The sequence below is a fragment of the Penicillium rubens genome (assembly GCF_028828025.1).
Source record: "Penicillium rubens strain IBT 27055 chromosome Unknown utg000002l_segment0_segment0, whole genome shotgun sequence".
Classification (NCBI taxonomy): Eukaryota; Fungi; Ascomycota; class Eurotiomycetes; order Eurotiales; family Aspergillaceae; genus Penicillium; species Penicillium rubens.
In genome coordinates this window covers 9,708,809-9,729,851 of record NW_026890600.1, presented here as the reverse complement: position 1 = coordinate 9,729,851, position 21,043 = coordinate 9,708,809, and the positions used below count along the sequence as shown (strand labels likewise).

The 21,043-nt window shown below is 48.1% G+C and overlaps 9 protein-coding genes across 9 annotated transcripts; 5 read left to right on the top strand and 4 right to left on the bottom strand.

Moving 5' to 3' along the window:
- Positions 1–396: 396 nt before the first annotated feature.
- On the bottom strand, positions 397–1,736 carry N7525_006122 (uncharacterized protein; the record flags this gene model as incomplete). Its single annotated transcript, XM_061213619.1, has 3 exons — positions 397–709; positions 764–1,364; positions 1,418–1,736. The coding sequence occupies 3 exons, from the start codon at positions 1,734–1,736 to the stop codon at positions 397–399; spliced, it is 1,233 nt and encodes a 410-aa protein (XP_061070640.1).
- Positions 1,737–2,034: 298 nt separating this feature from the next.
- On the top strand, positions 2,035–2,976 carry N7525_006121 (uncharacterized protein; the record flags this gene model as incomplete). Its single annotated transcript, XM_061213618.1, has 1 exon — positions 2,035–2,976. The coding sequence occupies one exon, from the start codon at positions 2,035–2,037 to the stop codon at positions 2,974–2,976; it is 942 nt and encodes a 313-aa protein (XP_061070639.1).
- A 3,902-nt stretch (positions 2,977–6,878) lies between these two features.
- On the top strand, positions 6,879–8,591 carry N7525_006120 (uncharacterized protein; the record flags this gene model as incomplete). Its single annotated transcript, XM_002564060.2, has 2 exons — positions 6,879–7,378; positions 7,433–8,591. 2 exons carry the CDS (start codon positions 6,879–6,881, stop codon positions 8,589–8,591), a joined length of 1,659 nt encoding a protein of 552 aa, XP_002564106.2.
- Positions 8,592–9,748: 1,157 nt separating this feature from the next.
- On the top strand, positions 9,749–11,629 carry N7525_006119 (putative MFS multidrug transporter; the record flags this gene model as incomplete). Its single annotated transcript, XM_002564061.1, has 5 exons — positions 9,749–10,788; positions 10,837–10,961; positions 11,012–11,124; positions 11,184–11,313; positions 11,364–11,629. 5 exons carry the CDS (start codon positions 9,749–9,751, stop codon positions 11,627–11,629), a joined length of 1,674 nt encoding a protein of 557 aa, XP_002564107.1.
- Positions 11,630–12,160: 531 nt separating this feature from the next.
- On the bottom strand, positions 12,161–14,534 carry N7525_006118 (Zn(II)2Cys6 transcription factor domain-containing protein; the record flags this gene model as incomplete). The annotated part of the gene is made up of 5 exons (XM_002564062.2): positions 12,161–13,079; positions 13,133–13,612; positions 13,668–14,200; positions 14,255–14,422; positions 14,478–14,534. 5 exons carry the CDS (start codon positions 14,532–14,534, stop codon positions 12,161–12,163), a joined length of 2,157 nt encoding a protein of 718 aa, XP_002564108.2.
- Positions 14,535–15,373: 839 nt separating this feature from the next.
- Positions 15,374–15,784, top strand: N7525_006117 (PHD finger protein; the record flags this gene model as incomplete). The annotated part of the gene is made up of 1 exon (XM_002564063.2): positions 15,374–15,784. The coding sequence occupies one exon, from the start codon at positions 15,374–15,376 to the stop codon at positions 15,782–15,784; it is 411 nt and encodes a 136-aa protein (XP_002564109.2).
- Positions 15,785–16,748: 964 nt separating this feature from the next.
- On the top strand, positions 16,749–19,399 carry N7525_006116 (glycoside hydrolase family 92 protein; the record flags this gene model as incomplete). The annotated part of the gene is made up of 6 exons (XM_061213617.1): positions 16,749–16,899; positions 16,955–16,987; positions 17,047–17,156; positions 17,210–18,027; positions 18,081–18,764; positions 18,820–19,399. 6 exons carry the CDS (start codon positions 16,749–16,751, stop codon positions 19,397–19,399), a joined length of 2,376 nt encoding a protein of 791 aa, XP_061070638.1.
- Positions 19,400–19,595: 196 nt separating this feature from the next.
- Positions 19,596–20,593, bottom strand: N7525_006115 (SDR family oxidoreductase; the record flags this gene model as incomplete). Its single annotated transcript, XM_002564066.2, has 5 exons — positions 19,596–19,679; positions 19,733–19,930; positions 19,982–20,356; positions 20,409–20,467; positions 20,518–20,593. The coding sequence occupies 5 exons, from the start codon at positions 20,591–20,593 to the stop codon at positions 19,596–19,598; spliced, it is 792 nt and encodes a 263-aa protein (XP_002564112.1).
- Positions 20,594–20,783: 190 nt separating this feature from the next.
- On the bottom strand, positions 20,784–20,990 carry N7525_006114 (uncharacterized protein; the record flags this gene model as incomplete). The annotated part of the gene is made up of 1 exon (XM_061213616.1): positions 20,784–20,990. One exon carries the CDS (start codon positions 20,988–20,990, stop codon positions 20,784–20,786), a length of 207 nt encoding a protein of 68 aa, XP_061070637.1.
- Positions 20,991–21,043: the final 53 nt, after the last annotated feature.

Below are 21,043 nucleotides of genomic sequence, written 5' to 3'. Positions count from 1 at the left end.
TCTACGGATACTTAGGTGGAGTATATGATCCACCGGACAACCAGAGGTGTATACTAGTAAACTAGTAAACTTCCCTGCCAATCAGTGTAAGCCAAGCTTAGCCATGTGGGAAATCAAGTCAGCGTTCCTTTTCTGCGATATGCGTGATGATGTCAAAGCGTGACATCGCTTATAACAAACCAATAAGAGATGAGATTCCCCAGAATTCGTCTTTCAATCCATCAACGCTATACTAAATCTGGGGTTGAACTCCGTATCTACAAGGCACAGAAGGGAATTGTTGAGCACAGACTTGCGGGGTACTCCGAGAACAACATTCAGACGGAGATTCCGATTATGCATTGTTGCCTAGAACCTTCTGGTTTGCTTCGTTTATTTCGCAGTTGGATTAATCCCTCAGCCATCGACCTCACGGATCTTATACTCGAACATCTGGTTAGAAGGCACTTCATGCTCATTCTGGAGTTTCGCAGCACTCTCGGTGCCCGCTGCTGGCACACGGTACTCGAACCGTTTTCCATGTGCTGGCACAGATCCGTCGGGCAGTGCATATGGGAAAGGCAGGTACTCGGGTAATAGACCCAGCTGCACCAGTACTGTTGCTTGGTCCCATGCAATGTGTTCATGGAATAAGCGATCTCCGCGTATGTTGACTACAGATGTAAATGGAACGCGAACGTGCTTGCCCGTAGGAGGAATTCCGGGGATCCTAAGAGTGAAGATGTTAGTTGATTGCTCGATTTAATCACAGGGAAACACTCACATCCAGTCTATCTCCTTCACATGAGTGAAGACAAATATGAACTCGTCCACAATACGGTCGGTACCGACTGTCCGACTAATAAGCTCCAAGGCTGTATCATCGGGGTTGTTGAAGATGAAGTGATTGAGATAAAAGTGACTTAAACGAGCCCGTCCAATGCCTCCTGTTAGAGTCGGCACATGGTTCACGTAAGGCTCCGAGACCATCGTCGCCATTGTCTTTTCCACCGAGCGTACTTCAAATTCATAATAGGTGTGCTCGTCCCAGATCTTCTCAAGGTCAAAAAATGGGCCGCCCACGTGCTTTTTAACAAATCCGACACTCCGCGTGTGAGCTACTCCTGCGGTCGATATCTTGAAATCCGGATGGCCGGGGATCATGAAGCTGGGAGCGGGTACGTCGGAGTATATGTGTGTGGTTTTTCCTTCCCCTTCCTTCTTCTCACCTTCCATTGGACTAGACAGCTGGAAAAGGGTGGACTGGAAGAATGGAATGTTCCAAGAATCGAAAAATACTGCGGCAATCAGAGCTGTGCCTTGAACTAGTGCACCTTGCAGACTGTCCTCGAACTGGGGAGCATAATCTTTCTTTGATCCGTACACTGAGTTAAGGTCAGTAGAGATTAATTGAATAACTGGGTCGACACTTCAGTACCTATCAATCCAACCTTCTCCGTGTCGCACTCTAGCCTCTCTGTTAAGCCACGCTCAGCTTCTTGAAGAAGCTCTCGTAGAGATGATATATCAATGGCAGACTTCTCATCCAAGGTAATCTGCGCCACGATAAAGCTTTCCTCTGCCCATTTTTTGAGGGGTTCTGGATCAAGCGTCTTGTTTTGCTGCTGACATGTCGCATAACAAAGAGGTCGAATGAGAATCAGTCCTGGACCGTGTCCACAGCGAGAAAGAGGGGGCTGAATGGTCACATTTGGACTCAAGTCCACTTGAATGGAGGACAAACTTGACTCGGTCATTTTCAGTCAGACAGATTAGAAGTTGAGCAAAACCCGGGGGTTTTCAAAGTGGCCGGGCGATCGTTATATACCCGGGCTCTCCCCCACTCGGTCCGCCAGTAAGGACAAAGGCGAGACTTAGTTAACTGTGCAATACAGGGCTCCGTACATAGACTTCAAAACCTAGAAAATCAGAAACTCGGGTAATTATTGCAATTGTCGCACTTATTCATATATGGTACCACACACGTGACCTGTCGTCGAAGCTCGGCCCGTTTCCACGCGCGAGCTGTCGCTCTCCCAAGAACACAACCCAACAATGAACGCACTTGTCCAGTCGGCCCTGACTGATGTCGAATCTAAACTCAATGCTCTTCTGACTAGCCTCACAACCTCTCCCACTGCTGCAGGAGCCCCCGCGGCAGCTGTCGCCCTGCTCGATTCAGACGATGCGCTAACCTCCGCCATTGAAACCCTTCGACAGCACCAAGAAAACCATGCAAAGATCCTACGGCTGCGAAACGAGGTGCAGCAATTGGAGGACCGAGTCAAGGGCATCGTGGGGGACATTGAAGGCTTCGAGAAAGAGGTCCGCACAGCTTGTGGGGACAACGGCGACAGCGACAGCGATTTCGATTCTGACTCCGATGACGATCTCGGGGGAAAGAACTCATTGCTACGGGGAATCAAGGAGATTGACTACAAGTTACTCTTGGATTTCGCACGTCGCATCAGCAAATACAACCACGAAGCAGCAGCCGACGCCGCAACAGGCGTTGTGAAACGGCAAGAACAAGGAAAACCCCTCGCCGACAAAGATGTGACGATGACGGGAATGAACGGAGAACAACCAACAGATGAGGGCGCCGAGCCAGTAGCATCTGTCACCAAAAACGCAACGCAGTGGTTGGACGATTCCGCGAACGTTACGCGCCAGGTCTACATGCTGCCCTACCCGATGGAGGAACGGATACGGATGGGATTGATGGGTCAAATCCAGCTTTCTGCTGGTGACGATCCCGAAAAGGAGGTTGAGCGGTTATTACGCGAATCTGAGGGTCTTGGGGCCGCAGAACCGCCAGCAGCGGTGGAACCAGCGGAAAGCACAAAGCAGGCAGACGAGGCTGCAAGGGCTGCGGCTCAGGCCGGGTCATCAGCCGCTGGAATGCCGCGGGCGCATGCCGTAGCACTAGCACCAAAACCAAAGCCCAAGGCGATGCTGGACCTTGATCTCTATGACCCCGAAGAGGATGAGGATTGATTGTTTTTAACGCGGGCGTTGCATTCTATTTCCATGATGATACCAGCTACAACAGCACGAAATGCCATTTAAGATATTACTTCTCTGAACTGTGTCTCATTCCACATTGCATATCTTGGTTCCTTTCGTCCAGCTATTGCATCTTATGGACTGAAGATTTGGCCGCCCATCCCCGGAACCTCTTGCCATACAAGTAGAATGGGATGGTGCAGAACACCACACTGCTATCAACGACATGTTCAAGTTGGTTGGCATGACAAACTTATTCTCTTCTACCGACGAGGTGATGAACTTAGAGACCCTGCACTTCTTTGGTGCTTACATCTGTAGTGTAGGTAGGATTCTATAGCGACAGTGCGAGTGCTAACACATATATTTTAGTCTGAATGTAAACACAACCATATACATTCAGGAATCAGAAACGACGTGTCTATGGATATATATATAGTTTAACACACTATTTTAACTAACTTGGGTTCTCGCCTCTCGGCAATCAAAGCGGTCTCGTGCCGTCGGAAGGGAAGCTGATGGCTATTAATACGTTTTATTTGAGGCGTTTCAACTGCTCTGCAATCTGTTGTAGATGTAAATAAGGCCCCTGGTTTATATAGTGAGTTTATGCTCCATTTATGGTGTCCTCCTTAGAAATCCAAGAACCGACAAACTGTGCGATATATGCTCGCATGGCTCAGTGGTAAAGCGCATGACTCGTAATCATGAGATCCCCGGTTCAATCCCGGGTGTGAGCAAATCATTTTTATTTTTGCATTTTGTTTTAAGCATCCTGCTATTCCAAAAACAACGTTCGCATGGCTTAGTCTGGTGTCCACGGTTCTCGGTGACTGAGGTTTTTGCCCGTCCACTTAACGGGACGCGACCTTTAATTCCTGTATATAACATTGGAGAGCCGAGTGGTGATATACCGCCCTGTGCACCGCCTGTCTATAACATACCCCACCAGATCACGTGCTATCAAATTGGCTTTAACTGGCAGAAATTGGAAGATATCTGGATACAAAGGTTTAGCCCAATATTTCGGGGGTCCCACTGTGGTTTCTGTGCTAAGAACAGAATTTTCAATAAATGTAGCTCGCGTGGCAAAACTTATTACTTGTAATCAAGAGATGCTGGGTCTCTTACTGTGTTTTTCCTTATTTTTGAACCCTTTTATTCTGTTTAGCCTCATATAGTCAAATATGTGCCAGCCCTTCATCAAAAAGCTCGCATGGCTTAGTGGTAAAGCGCATGACTAGTAATCATGAGATCCTCGGTTCGACTCCGAGTGTGAGCAATTTTTTTCGCCTTTATTTCAAATATTTTTGACATGTAATCTTGCGAAGCCCACCAACACCGGGTAGGTGTTAGTGAAGGCGGTGTCACGATTACTAGGCTCGAGTATGGCTCGAGTATGAGATCATTCAAACCTGAGTGGATAAATAACCATGCCAAAAACATGAGTTCAGCGAAATCAACTCCTGTCTACCAGATAGAGGAGTAGTTTGCATTCTTTTTTTGCATATATCGTTGGTGGTTTATGTTAGTTCTCTCAGAGCCAATCCAGATCTTGCCTCTCTTGTCTCCCCATCTGTATTTCAAATTAAGTACTCTTTCATTGCAAGACCCGGCTCGTAAAAGCCCCTTTAAGGCTGCGCCGAACTCCTAAGGGAGTTGCCCCCAGTCAAAATCATGCATGTTGCTATTGTCTTCCTACTCTGTAATAGGTGTACAAATGTTATTACGATGGTATATAGGTAAGCGTTTTCCACATAAACGAAAACTAGGGCCCAGGGAATACTGCCTACACCATTCCATGGAGTCCCATTAAGCACTCAAATCGGCGTTCAAACATGTCTAGATAATTATTTCGCCAAGTATTTGTCGACCGCATATGCGACCTCTGGCATTGAGTAACCAAGCAAAAAATAAATGAAGCGGTCGTCATCCTAGTTGACCAAGCTCACATGGGGAAGAACAGTAGAGAAATTGGGCGCAAAGGCGACATGAAAATGCGGTCGGAGGCTAATTCGTGAACCGGAAAGTACCTTTGATAGCGTGAAACCTTAGAATCCGACCCCAAAAAAAGCTTATTCGGGCGAGAGATCTATGTATGTAAAGATGGGAGTGCGAGGCTTCCATCAACAGCTCGCATGGCTTAGTGGTAAAGCGCATGACTAGTAATCATGAGATCCTCGGTTCGACTCCGAGTGTGAGCAATTTTTGCTTTAGCTATTTCAAAATTTTTTTGACATAAATTGGCGGTCTTTTTCTAATTTTCTTGTTTAGTGCTACCGGTATATACATATGTAGCTGAGTACTTCGGGTTTCAACAAGAACCAGCTCGCATGGCTTAGTGGTAAAGCGCATGACTTGTAATCATGAGATCCGTGGTTCGACTCCGCGTGTGAGCTTATCTTTTTTTTTTTTTTTTTTTTTCATTTTCCCCATTAACCTCCCCTCCAAAGCTTTTGGGGAGTAGGTAGGAGCAGGTCAAAACCATGCATGTTACTATTATTTTCCCACTCCGTAATAGGTCGATATTATTACGGTAGTACGTCGGAGTACGGAGTAGGTGCCTTCACTATAGGTAAAAAACTAGGGCCCCGGGGATACTGCCTAGGTAGAGCATTCCGAAGTTGACCGTGGGTGTCCTACTAAGCACAAGTCGGCGTTCGACGTATTTATAATTATTCTAGATATCTAGACAATTGTCGACCGCGTATGCGGCCTCTGCCATTGATCAATCAGGTAGAGGAAATAACCGAAGAGGTCATCATCCTACTTGGCCGTGCTCGCATAGGGTAGAGCAGTAAAAATGGGTTCGAAGGCGAAAAAGGTGGTCAGGGGCTTAATTGTGAGAATCCGACCTCAAGGCTCGTTCCTGTCTCGCGTATGTAGGCGAAGATGTGGCAGGCATTCATCAGCAGCTCGCATGGCTTAGTGGTAAAGCGCATGACTAGTAATCATGAGATCCTCGGTTCGACTCCGAGTGTGAGCATTTTAGTTTTTAATTTTTATACTTTACTTTAAAAAATATCTTCAAGATTTGTGATCTTGTCCTGATGTCAAGAAATGCCGAGGTGATGCTATTGGAGTACCCGATCAAAGAGGACCATGCAATGATTATACGGGACTAAATCTGGGGTTGGGTTGTGACAGAGTATTTTGATGGACATGGCCTTTGAAACAGTTAAGACATGACATGTTGCAAATAGAGTCGACAGTGAAACAGTGAGGCTATTAACCAATCTAAGAAGGCTGGAGCGCGTAAATCATGGATCACATGCGGTGACTCGGAATGACATGAAACTTGCTTTTCGGGCTAGTTCTTGAGATTGTTAGCTCTTGAGATTGTGTTGATAGTACCGTAAGCAGGAGGTTGTGCTGCGAGAATAATCATAATCATTGATTCATTCTGTTAGAAGAGGTCTAAGTTGACGTCAAGATGCACTGTGGAGTGTGAGATTGATCGGAGAGTTGTAGAAGCTAAGAATAAACTAGGAATCCGACACATTCATTACCAACATAGTTCTCGGTGTTTGTGGATAGATGCCTTGGAGGATCGCCCAGCAGCAAGGATTGGACGCTTTGTTTGTGGCTTGGGACCTCATCTCCAGATAGATAGCTTGTTCCTTTCTCCTTCTACCTTCATCCTTCTTCCCTACAGACAGTCATCAGTATCTAATCGACCCCGGGATGACCCACGCTTAGCCATAAAGGCGAGCGTATACGGTATTCGCTCTTCCGACACCACACAGGAAGCTCAAAATTTTACAATGAGCCCAGGCTTTAGGGTCCCTCAGGATCCGTGTTGTTTGTACCTCCCAATACTGGTTTGAAGATATGTACTGATTTTCTCAGTCTGCCCAAACTGCGGTAATCTCCTAGCTATTGCTAAAGCCGACATGGACCGAAACAACCCAACTGAGGTGAGCCTGTTTCCGGAGGGCTTGAAGGTCATATGCCGCACATGTCCCTACACATGCAGCATTCGAGAGATTGTGTTGGAAGAGGTCGACTCAGATAGCACGGAGGAAAACAACGATCACAACGACATCGCCTCTAGCCAAGCTGATCCACACAATGAGCTTAGCAGATACACCCAGACCGTCATGGAAGAAATCCGCCAGCTTCAAGGTGGCCAAATTCCCTGTTTCCTTGCCGATAAGCTCTACCCGGACCAGGCCTTCCAGTTTCCTTCCCGAGCCACAAACCCTCGCCTGAATAACCCGCCCCTACAGCTTATTGCCAAAGACCTTCTCAGAAAAGTAAGGCTTCACGAGACTCAATGCCAACGTTATGGGGAGTTTCCAGAGTCCAATCAGGGGATTGAGGATGCCCTCTATAATGCTTTGACACCGACAGCAAAGGAAGCTCTCGAAAAACCCTCAATCGGACTAGCTGAGTATGCTCATCAACTCTAGCAATATTAAGTCTAGTAGAGACTGACTTGGTCTAGATTGATCGACATCGGAGGTAGTCCTGAGAGAGACGAAGGTACTGGGATCTATCTTCACATCCTTAAGGCACATACCCTGTTCTATCTTTACGTCGGCCAGGGTATTGTATTCTCCGAACGGATCAGCTTTCACAACGATCCCGCGAAAAGAGCTAGACATCCCTCGCTACATTACAAAATATGGGAATTGCTTGAAAAAATGGATGGGTTTGAATCTATTTTTGTCAAGCTTGCTACATTCGATGACCGTCCGCGAGGCCCCGCAGAACAGCTACCCTTGAATCTCCAGGAAATGTTTTTAGCTTGCGTTCTACAGACCTTAAAGCCCTCTGATCTTGAAATATGGTTACCCGAGGACGAAGGTGCCCAGAGACCTTGGGCAGGGCTAGGTCTCAACATAGCTCTTCCCTTGTGGCAAGGATACTCCTCGGAGGATAATGTACCCTACGATCAAGTGAAGATGACAGGCACAGAGTTCTCAGCAATGCTTCGCGACAGCGATGGACTTCGTCGACAATGGGCAATCGCTGTACGCGATGCTTATCAAAGTCTTCGCACACACCCCGACTCCCGAATCCAGGGACTATGGTTCTCGGATTTTCGAAAATTTTTAGAAGCTAGAATTACAGACTCGCTTCCCGCTGGATATCACACACATCAGATCCGTGCTAGGGAGGGCGTGAAGGCTTTATTTGCTGGGAAGTCATTACAAATGTGGCAGACACAGTGGGGATATTATCATGCCCAGTATTGCGATTATGCTTTCACGCTTAGGCACATTAAGCGTTTTTCTTTGGACCAATATGTTGCCGAAAAATCCGGAAAGAAAAATGATCATTATGGTAAAGTATGTGGGAAGACCGTCTTCATTCGACCTGTGTTATCTGAAAGACCAACTAGTCTGCGATACGCCCGCAAGGCTGTCTCAACTGATCCTTGTGTCCGACTTATGGTTCTCGCAGATATGGACAATGGGGACGGAACGGGTCCACTACATATTTTGTCAAGCTCAGGGGACGCAGCGGTGACAAAGCTTAACCGAATGGTGGATATTTTTGAGGGAATAGGGTATTATCAATCTCTGGCTCTGGGTCATGTACATGTACCGAAGAGACCATCGAGACAGAATTGTTCCGAGGTAGATGTAGAAGAGCACTAGTTGCCCGTGGTTTCCCCTCGTTATAGGCAAATGCATTGTCTTTCTTCCCTCATGTTATATTGATCTCTAATTGGTCTATGCCTCAGTAAAAAGGTAAATAGTGGACCTACATATATATGTACCTAGACTAAGCTCGGCCAGCGTACGATTCGGGTAACGACGGTTAGAGGGTAAGACTATAGGGGTGCATAGGTATAATAGTGCCCTGTTTTTGGCAAGCAACCCGTTTGGCGCAGAGGTGACTCCACAGTATTTCGTAGGGATATCTCCATGATATATGTACCGAGATAGTTGGTCGTCTCGTATTAAGGAATAAAGTGACTTCAGATTTGCTACTTCCAATTCGACCTCGAGTCGATTGACTAAACAGGAGACTTACACGAATTCATTGTTGCGGTAGCACTATAAACACGATAAAATCGGACTCGAAGGTAGAACTGATATCCCTTTCGCGCCTTAGCGGAGCCTGGAGGATCTAAGGCTACATTCCGGAGGGTCACGCAGCTTAGTCTTTTCGATATTCTCTTTTCAATGCCCAGGTGCCCAGATAGACTGGTTAGCTTACTAAAGTAGCTGGTAGGTCTAGGTAAGGTTTATTCTAAGGTCCCTTTCTTCCATAGTCATTCATGGCCTTTATCCCGGCTTCGCCATCAAACTTGCCCTCTTGTTAGCCTTATTAGGAATATGTAGTACCACGCTGGAGGACGTTCCGGACCATTTTTCCGATCATCTCCTTATCCTTAAAAGGTTCAAGAATTTGGACCCAAACATCTCCGCGTCGGATTATAATTGCGGCCTGTCAGCCGGGGCCTTATCAATGCCCCAGAGTGTGGAGGGAAGAAGATCGATGAGCCCAATGATGATCGATCGAGTCATGATCCCCGGATGTCACCTCCACACCACGAAACACGCGAAGAAGCTTGGTAAATCTTGGTCGAGCCAGACTGTGTTGATCACCCGGACCAATCGGAAACACCGACGTTATATCTATAGGGTCGATGTAATGGCCTCTTGGCATTGCTCTGGGAAACCCCCAAAAAGCATTTAATTAGGCTCCGGGGCCCCGGTTTATGTCTGTCCAGAATGGCGGTTCTTGTCCTTTTGGGTGCTGTTTTGCCGAGAGCCCTTGAATTGCTTTTGTCAGATACCTCACTACAATGAGTCACCACGAAGATCCTTTCTCCAATCATGATCAGGCAGATGGTGATGTGGAGAAGCAAGATGATGGCGACGGTGATATCCATTCTCATGGGGGCGCCTCTAGGCCCAGCCGCCGAAAGAAAGAGGGTGCAGATGGAGTTGTCGATGGACAAGACAGAGAAGAATTGAAAGAATGGGAGTGCTATGACAAGCTAGGATATTCCTTTTCCTGGTGGAAGAAATGGGGTATCCTCTCTGTCATCTTTGCTGTCCAAACGTCTATGAACTTCAATGCCAGTTTCTATGCCAGCAGCATCACCCTGTACGCGGCGCACTTCAGCATCTCAGAACAGGCCGCACGTGTTGGTCAGATGGCGTTCCTGGTGTCTTACGCATTTGGCTGCGAGTTTTGGGCGCCCTTCAGCGAAGAGTTCGGTCGATGGCCAATAATGCAGCTCAGTTTGCTCTTCGTCAATATCTGGCAACTTCCCTGTGCTCTGGCTCCCAACTTCGGCACCATTATTATCGGCCGCATTCTCGGCGGCGTGTCCTCCGCCGGTGGTTCCGTAACGCTCGGCATGGTAGCAGACATGTGGGAGCCAGAGGGCCAACAATATGCCGTGGCCTTCATTGTTCTATCCTCCGTGGCAGGATCCGTCATTGCCCCAGTTGTTGGAGGCTTCGTTGCAACCTTCCTTGACTGGCATTGGAATTTCTGGATTCAGCTTATCCTCGGAGGCTTTGTGCAAATATTGCACTTCTTTATTCCAGAGACCAGGTGCGGCATCCTCGTCACTAGAGAAGCTAGGCGAAGACGGAAAAACGGGAGTATGGTATGGAGTGGTGACGAGCTGAAGAAGACTCGCATGTCCTTCCGTTGGGTTTTCATGGTCTGGATACGCCCATTTGTTATGTTCGTGCGCGAGCCTATCGTCTTGTGCCTCTCTCTGCTCAGTGGCTTCAGCGATTCACTCATCTTCACTTTCCTTCAATCGTATACGCCGGTATACAAGCAATGGAACTTTACTACGATTACAACTGGACTTGCATTCCTTCCGTGAGTGCGCACGATCTTGAACTTGAGTTAATTCTAATGATTATACAGACTTATGGTGGGCTATTTCCTTGCCTATTTTTCGTTCATTCCATGGATCTATCGGCATTGCAAGATTAGAGAGAAAGATCCCGATGCTCTTCAGCCGGAAGCTCGTCTTTATTGGTTACTTTGGAGTAAGTATTCTCATGTTTGATCGGTTGGTCTCATTACTCACTAGTAACAGCGGCCCCTCTGTTGACGATTGGCCTGTTTGGATTCGCATGGACTAGTCTCGGTCCACCCCATGTCCATTGGATTGCGCCCATGATCTTCTCGACTTTGATAGCTATTGCTAACGTAAGTCAAGAATGGACCTCTCCCTTGATACGACACTGATGGCTTATTCCATGATTAAGTATGCCATTTACATGGCCACAATTGACTACATGATTGCCTCGTATGGTCCATATGCCGCCTCTGCCACAGGAGGAAATGGATTCGCGCGTGATTTCTTGGCCGGTATTGCAGCGATGTACTCAATGCCCAGTAAGTGATCACAATCCTGCAACAGAATATCCCCTGACCGCGAAATACAGTGTATATGAACATGGGTAAAACACACAACCTGGAATGGGCTTCCACCTTCTTGGGCTTCATGGCGATCATATTCACTATTCCAATATACATATTCTATTGGAAAGGTCCTAGGATTCGAGAACTGTCGCCATTCGCGCAGACCTTGGCTTCCGACAGAAAGAAGGCTGGCCGCAGGGTTTCTTCCTGTGGTTCCGGTGATCCAGATCCTGTTGAAAGGTATCTGTCTGAACGTTCCTCGTCGGAGACCAGAACCAGATCCGGCTGAAAGGTGCCCGACACGTTTTTCGGAACCAAGTCTATTGAGACATGAAGATGGTATACGTGTCTAGTTTCACCGTGGCTTGGGTTGAGTCTCACATCAGAACGGTGGGAAGAAAAGTATGCATTTATTGATACAGGATTTAAGAACCGGTTGCATCAAAAAGCTTCTCTGTGGTTTTATGGAGGCATTATTCGTGCTTCTCAGTTTCTGTTAAGCCTTCATCACGACTAGATTAGGGAACTGTTTTTGTTTTCATTTTTATTGTTTTGATATATGTTATAATGGACCTGCTTTCACACGTTGTGGTATCTGCTACATACACTTATGCGTGATACAAGAATGGCATCATCTCTTCAAGCCCTAGTCATAGCCAACACAGCGGAAATAATTTCCGATAAAGCACGAGCGGCGATATTCTTTAGTATATAACAAGTGTATTTTGCCCGCAAAAATGTTTGAAATTAAGTAGAAGGTATATGGTTAAATACAGTATAGTTCGTGGCCCTCAATGGTATAGACATAAATCAACTAACATCATTGATTCCAAGAATCCTGGAGTTTCCGAATGGCATATTCAGTAGTCCAACCCAAATCAGCTTCGACGCCCCGTAGCAGATCAACAATAATCTGATGTTCCTCTGGATTTTCAAGACACTGTCCGACAGCGACAAGAAGCGGGACCATATATATGCGAACTGCACCCTGGGGGCGACCCAATGCAATGCCGCTGAGTTCACGGGAACGGAACTCGACCTCTTTCGTGACCTCCCGGTACCCTTGTAAGCGGTCAAAGGCCGTAGACGGTGCACTGATCACATCTGCCGGACGATTCAGCAATAATGCGATGCGCCCGAAATGGTAATGTTGCATGGCAGCAGCACAGGTTGTCAAGCTATGAAATATTTCGGGGAATGGCAAGTAACTCCCTTCGGCAGCCTGTGATAGATCCTTGGGGCGCTCGATCCGCACTGAAGAGCGGAACGTTTCGGGCAGATTTTCAAACCACGTTTGGAATTCGAAGCATAGTTTGAGCCAGGTATCTGTGTCCGGATAAGGCAGTTGAGCGGCATTTGTTGTGCCCTGGATTTCAGGTGAAGCTGCCGGTGATCCGGTCCACTGCGCGAGCTGTAACTGTTTGGACCTGCTGAGGAAGTTGATGACTTTGGCAACAAGCCAGATCAAGCCATTAGCAGCCTGGTCATCCTGCGATAGAGTTGACCCGTTCCGGATAAGATGAAAGTCTTTCTGACCATTGATTGAAATTCCTGCTGCCCGCCAGAGGGGCAGGTTCTCTGGATCGAAGTGTGTAGGTGAGCGGGTGAAGTAAGAACCGAGATAGTCTTGGCGAGCGAAATTCCAAAAGGCAGCCCGAATGCCATGGGAGAACAGGGCTGATTCTGCCACGTGTAAACTGAGAAGAGAATCAAACAAAGGGCGGATGCGAGAAAGTTGCCTGGGGTCTAAGTGTTAGTAATAAAACAGCAACCACCAACGAGTCTGTCTTACATGTGCCACTCATCTCCAGGCATGTCTAAAAGCCTGTACATGGTAAGAAGCGTAGCAGTCGCCAACAGATCCTCTGTCTTTCGAATGACTGTTACGTCGTTCGGATCTTCACTCGCAGGTTTCATGTTCGCTTGAGTCTGACCAGAGTTGACCCATCGACAAAGTATCTCAAACGGGGATTCCAAAATAGCCGAGCTCGACACAGTGGTATAGCCATCGGACGTTATGTTATTTGAATCCGAAGCTGCCAGGTAATAGTAATTGGCAGCCTTGAGGAACCAGTCAACTTGAGTCGCATTTGGGTAGGTTTCGGTAGTCGCAGGGCTCGTGAACATTCCGCCAATGGAAGCCTTGACCCCTTTCAAACGAGCTAGGTGTTTTGCTGCTAGCGCTGCAATGGCGTACTTCACGGAAAGATTGTTGATGGCTCGAATAGGAGCATGGACGGTGAAGAATTTCTGAGTATCCGACAAATCCAACCTAGTTATATTATCAATACACTGTACGTGCAAAAAGAAGTGACAGTTGTACGCACCATGGACCTATGACCTCCGAGTAATGTCGAGTGAGGAACGCGATCTCGTGTTCAGTTCCAGTCATGAGTTCCGAGAAGATATCTTGGAATTCATCTCTTTCACTTCGATGCGATGAGCTTTCGGAGATGACTCTTTGGTAATCGGGGCGCTTATGTGGAATTGTGTCGTATGTGTTATCAAATGCTGGGAAACCGCCGGTGGCTGGTGAAATTGACTTATACATCGCGTTTCTTGTAGATACGCTGCCTTCCTCGAAGCCAGAGAGGGAATTGTGAATAGAGATAGCTGGGCTTTCTGAGGCATGCGCGTTTGTTTGCTGGTTACTCCCCATAGCAACCTCTGACCGACTAGAGGGGCCAGACATCTCTACTATCATCGGGTCATCTCTTGAGCCTAACCTCGTCTCCCCCATCTGGAAGGGAATAGCAGGATTAACTTGCTCTTGACCTTGGTTCCATTGCAACACCTGCTCGTTAGGTCCTACTTGCGAGCCTTTTGGCTGCGTTGCGTCTGAAACCAGCTCTGTGGGGACCTATCACAAAGCATAAGTTGTCTGGGCAGAAGGGTAGCTGGCGGTTTGACCTACTTTACTTGAGCTGAATGCAGAGCCTGGCTTTGGATGAGGCTCCCCATATGGAGCATAACGGCGCCTTACTGTGGCTCCTTGATCGATGAATTTGCGGGTCTGAACATATCCCGGGCATTCTACCCCGGCGGTGGTGCACCGCTGACAATGAGGGCGAGTCTCATCACACTGCCACAGATTAGCATCAATCATCAAAGCCATGTTCAGATTTAGTGAAACTAACTTTGAGATGCCTCTTTTTGCAACGTTCGCAAGCCTTGTTAGATGGCACCCCAGGCATTGTGGGTTCCGTGCCAGGATAGCGATCTCTAGGGCTTCGTGCTCAATTATTGTGAGGGCATTGGGGAATCTCCACTTTGCGTTTTTATACCACACGGAGTTACTTCACATTTCGAAAATACATCAGGTGAAGATGCTATTCGAGGGCAAGAAGTCTAGAATGAATGATGCAAGATGCGTCCTTGGCCCGCTTGAAGGGTGATTACATAATCTCACGGGAATTTCTCGCCTGGAACTCGGAAATCAGGTCACGTTTTCCCTGTACATCCTGTCGTCATATCTACTTTTCTTCAACAAAGACCATACATCATGCTGCGGACACCGTCAATTCTCGTTGATAGCCAACATGGTACATCTACTCCATTGGTCCGGTCTATTGAAGATTATGATCAGATACGATGGGGCTCAATATCTTCAACACAGCCTGTTCTTACAGGCCCAGAACAAATTGGCGTATATCACGAATGGATTGGTGTGCCACGATATCAGATTGACAATGATATCTGCTAATTACTCATCGCAGATGCTGGGAAGCCTCATAATATAGTTTGCTGGGAGTGCCGTCTACCTGATAGTCTGATTGGTTGCCAGACGTGCTGTAGATCCTACCATACAGCATGTCTATTGGATGTGGTCCGCTCTGCAAATAACTTCCATTGCCCGTCTTGTCGAGCAAGGGGCTGGGATCATGCACCGCCCCAGTTCCCCGTGCCATCCCCAGCTCCAAGTACTGGTGGGACAACTCCACACAGCCATTCAGAGCCATCATCCGGAAATATTCCAATTCTTGGTGATAGATCACCAACGGCATCAGGTCGTAAATCTTCAGTAGCCCCGCGGATGATGAACGCCCCTACAATGAACTGTATTGGTGAAGCCAATTCTCGCGGTACGCCAGCTGAGGTATTTCCTGTTGCAGAGACGTACCCTCGACTTCTGGAATATCTAGCGCTGCCAGATGCTGAGATAGGCCGCCATGCCCAATCATCACAGTTCAAGCACCAACTGGGAATGGCGATGAAAGAAATTGAATCAAATCGGGCATCAATGCGAGACAAGTCGAACATCCGAGAGGACTATTCACGATTACAGCGCGAGAATGCACAGATCAAAGAGTACCTTGATTCTACGCACTCACCCCGAAATTCTGCCATTCCCAGCCCTTCGACGGTTTCACACAACATCATCTCAAGACCGGCGTCTGAGCAAAGGGGGAAGGCTTGGGACAGCCTTGCTCTTGACATGTTTTGACTGTTCGTGTCTGACTGCACGAATCATTTTTGACTCATAGTCAACGATGAAGTTGAAGAGTTGCAGCAAAAGAACGAACATTGCATGTCTTGAGCTTTCGATTATCCGACACGATCACTTCCAATGGCCTCGATATTTATTTGCCCAACATCATTTCTCGACGTTCCAGATGCATGTTGGAAACCCTGCATTTCGCCGAAGAGGTCCCGACCGGTCGATCGTAATGTTGATCATGTCACCGTCACCGTCTCCCTATTTTTGACATAAAATGGCGCGGAGAAGGTTGCATGAAATGAGGACTTTGGCTCAGACTTGGCTTGTCGCTCTCGGAACTGACGGATCAACCCCTGGAGGGACAATTGTTGGAATAAAATACGGCATTATTCCACTCGACCAACACAAAAACCACGGTTAATGTGTATAGCCTAATGGAGGCCATACCCCAGTTTGACAACAATGTTCCCCGCAGCTCGGAGTAATTGGCTTCCCTCAATCTCAACGATCGACAAGTCAGGGATGCGATCATTGAAATTTCCCTTTGACTTTGTTCAAAGCGTCTTCCTTGCGCATATTCACGCTCTTGACTCCTTGATCTTTTCCTATGTGAGGAGCAAATGAACGTGGCAGGGGTGTATTCCGGGCCCAGATGTGGTAGATGTGACACCATTTTGGGCGAGCATTGAGGTTACGTCCACTGGTGAATTGCTCCTGCATATTGTCATTTGGCCGAAAGTCCGAGGATACCAGGGATGCGACTGGCGGTTTCCCCATTTTCCCTCTTTTCCCTCGAAAGGCAGTTCGCATGCCGATCTGATCCGGAATGCTTTCCCCCGCGACTTGTTGCCAATCCCTAAATAAGGAGCTTAACTTCCGAAGTGGAACGCGTCTTTTCTACGTCTCAATTGCAAGGCTGCTGGGTAGCTATTAAATTATCTTCGTGGATGGTTGTGGATAGTCCCCTGTTATGCCACCACAACATCCCTCCCTCCGCATGGGACTCCTGTGTAGCATCCTAACGGCCCTCTATGCTTCGAACGCGATAGCCACAAAGGATTATTCGGACGATTTCGACGTTCTGAAATATGTTGATCCTTTGATTGGCACCGCGAATGGAGGTTTGTCTTGAATATGACGAGCATTTCCGTCAGCGAAGGCTCACAACTCTTACAGGCCATGTGTTTGCGGGTGCGACTTTGCCATTTGGTAATACGAACCCTACTCAAGGGCTCCATGTTTGTATCTAGAAAGGTTAACAAGTACAGGCATGGCCAAAGCCGTGGCGGACACAACTGGCGAGAATCAGGCTGGCTTCGCTTATGATACGGAGGTCGTGACCGGTTTCTCACACATGCATGATTCTGGGACTGGCGGCGTAAGTTTTCGCAGATTGTTGGAGACCATGCCCTCTATCTGACTCGCTTCTAGTCCCCGTCAATGGGAAATTTTCCAATCTTCGCGCAAGGAAATTGCCCGCATGACGATATTAACCAGTGCAAATGGCAACAATCGGACAGGGCAGCTGTGTGGGACAGAGAGTCCCCCGAAGCTCGCCCAGGATATTTCAGCATTTCATTGGCGAATGGCGTCCACGCGAAAATGACAACCACAAATCGATCTGCTTTATATCGGTTCACCTTCAATGAACCTTCCAGTCAGCCACTCAGTCCAGTGGTCCTGCTAGATTTGATGGATTTACCTCGGTCTCGAAGAAGTGGAAGTGCCGACGTGGACCGATCGACTGGCCGTCTCACGGGAAGTGGCACTTTCAGCCCAAGCTTTGGTATTGGCAGTTATAAGTCATATGTCTGCGTTGATTTCAAAGGAGCAGAGCTTCGTGACACCGGCATCTGGGAGAGAAACCAGCCAGACATCAGCAGGCGGACGCTGAACCTCGGGTCTGACGCATCATCATTTCTCTCGGCCGGTGCATTTGCCAGATTCCACGCCCCTAAGGACAACAATATTCTTGTTCGAGTTGGCGTTAGCTTCATAAGTGTTCATCAAGCTTGCTCGAACGCGGAGCGAGAACAACCCGACTTTGATTTCGAGGGCACCGTTTCCGCTGCCGAATCAGCTTGGCGAAAGAAGCTGGATGTTATCTCTGTGGATGCGGACGGAGTTTCGTCGGATCTGCAAACGGTCTTCTGGAGCGGAGCATACCGAACATTCATCAGCCCCCAAGACTATACCGGTGAAAACCCTCTCTGGAAAAGTGACGAGCCTTACTATGACAGCTACTATTGGTGAGGCAGCTTGGCTTCGAAACAATGACTAGCATGCTAATAATACCACTCAGTATATGGGACTCTTTCCGCAGCATTCACCCACTGCTGACCCTGGTTGACCCTTTCTCACAATCCCTCATGATGCGCAGCTTGGTCGACACCTATAGGCACGAAGGATACTTGCCTGACTGTCGCATGTCACTCTGCAAGGGATTCACACAAGGCGGTTCCAACGCAGATGTGGTTATGGCAGATGCGTATCTGAAAAAGGTTCCAGGTATCGACTGGGACACTGCATATGAAGCTGTTGTCAAGGATGCAGAGGTAGAGCCAAAAAACTGGGATGTGGAAGGTCGCGGTGGCTTGCGGAGTTGGAAAAACCTCGGCTATATTCCTCTTGATGACTATGATCCCGATGGCCAAGGTACACACACTCGGAGTATATCGCGGACGGTGGAATATGCCTACAATGACTTTTGCATTGCCGAGATGGCACAGGACATGGGCCACCAGGCCGACTATGAGAAATACACGAAACGGTCTGGAAACTGGGTCCACATGTTCAATCCTGACCAGAGGTCAAGCATCAAGGGGGTCGACACCAACTTCACCGGATTCCTACAACCTCGATACACGAACGGCACATGGGGCTACCAGGACCCGGTCTTATGTAGTCCTCTCTTGGACTTCACCGGTTGTTATCTCAATCCTGATGGCCACGAGACGTATGAAGGTAGTGCGTGGATGTATACCTTGTGGGTGCTCACTTATGCTTTATGCCTGTACTCGTTACTAACGATTTGCTTACAGCTATGCACCCCATGACATGGGCGCTCTTATCAAGACGCTTGGCGGTGCCGAATCCTTCACCTCTCGGCTGAGCTATCTACATGACTCTGGTTTGCTCTATATGGGAGATGAACAGGCCTTCTTGCCCGTCTATCAATTCCACTACTCGGGACGACCAGGTCTCTCGGCAAAGCAGAGCCACTTCTACATTCCATCCCAGTTCAACACGACAGTGAATGGTATCGCTGGTAATGACGATAGTGGGGCCATGGGCTCATTTGTTGTTCTGAACATGATGGGTCTGTGGCCAGTGCCCGGTCAAGATGTTTATCTGATCACTCCACCGTACTTCAAAGAAGTTAGCATTCGAAACGCCCTCACTGGAAAGGTCGCCACTATCCGCAACGTCAATTTCGATCCTAGTTACGAGTCCATCTATATCCAGAGCGCCAAGTGGAACGACAAACCTTGGACAAAGAACTGGATCACCCATGAATTTTTCGCTGACGGCGGTGTTCTTGAGCTTGTGCTGGGACCTAAGGAGAGTGAATGGGGAACTCATATTCAGGATCTCCCGCCGAGTTTGAGTGATTATCACTGAATTGTTGATTGGGAATTGAGGAGCAACTGCTGAGAGAGTGGCAGCTTTATACTACATGAGTATTTCACTAAACCTTTTGCATGAATAGTGCCGAATATGGCTATTTTGCATTATTCTCATTCGCGTACTTGACTTGGATTCACAACGCAGGCCCTTGGTTTACCAAACCACGAGACAGCATGGTTATCCCTTGGACTTAAGGCAAAGTGTATCCTCCATCAATTACGAGGTTTGCACCAGTCATATAGCTAGACGCATCCGAGGCGCAGAACACGTAGGCCTAGATGGGGTTGTCAGTCAATTTCTAGAGGAACTGGATCTGTGGAATCTCACCCCCTTCAGCTCATAAGATTCAGCCATTCTCTTAGCAGGAATCAAGTCGAGCCATTTGTCGCGCCAGTCCTGGGGGAAGCTATCCAGGATTTCCGTAGCGATGTAACCAGGCGAGATGCAGTTGACTCGGCAGTAGTCAACCCACTCGACGGACAAGCACTTGGCTAGCTGAACAACCCCCGCCTTGGACGCATTGTACTATGCAAGAATAAGCGACATGAAAGGTACCATTTCCAATAGGGAACATACCGCCGCTTGCTTTTGTGGTTGATTGACCAGAGTCGCACTGACAGAGGCCGTGAAGATAACATTTCCTCGGCCTTGTGCTTTGAATATCCGACCAGCAGCTTGGGCCGAATAGAAAGCACCATCTAGATTGACCTTCATGATGCTGCTCCATTGATCGGAGGTGTAGTCTTCAGCGGCGATGTTCGAGGCAATGCCGGAGTTAACGACCATGACATCGAGTTTCCCGAAATCCTTCGCGATCTGCTGCACAACCGCCTCGATCTCAGACTGGATAGCCACATTGGCTTTGTACGCTGCTACGCGTACGTTGTTAGTCGATGCGATGTCAGCTGCGATTGTATCGGCGGTATTGGATGTGTGATAGACCATGGCGACCTTTGCAGATTGTTAGTTTGATTGTGATGGAGCATCGGGTGGTGTGGCTTACATTTGCACCGGCTTCAGCCAATGCCCTCGAGATTTCAAGACCGATTCCACGAGCGCCTCCTGTGGCAGAGTGTTAGTGAGACGCTTTTGGTGATCGGGAGAAACCGTACCAGTCACAACTGCGACCTTGCCTGTCAGGTCGAAGGCCTTCATGACATGCTGGTTTGGGGGCTGTGCGAGGACCATTTTCGTATTTGCTGTTGGACTCGAGGTATTGGTACGAATTCAATCAAAACTTCAACGGAGAAGGGCGAAGTTGGATCTGAGCCATTTCCCCCTCAATCCCCGCATCGGGTCATCTCCGACGTGATCTCCAATCGTTGTGACTTCCTCCTGCAGCTGAAGGTCATAAGGCAACTCCTGTGATGATCCGGGATCACTCTGTTCCTTTCTGGGTGCTTGGCTGTTGATTCACTTTCCCGTTGTTCTGGCGTGAATTGTTGACACAGCTGGGTGAGGTGGTTGGCCGAGAGGCATCGAGACATCGATTCAATTTCTTGAGTCCCTTGAACAATTGCTTGTTCTCTCGGTTGAGCTCATAAGCCCAGAGGAGGGCGAGGACTTCATTCTTTGTGTTTTCCATTGAAGACGGGGGGTTCAGAGGAGTAGAGAAGGGGAGGAATGAAGGAAAGAGGA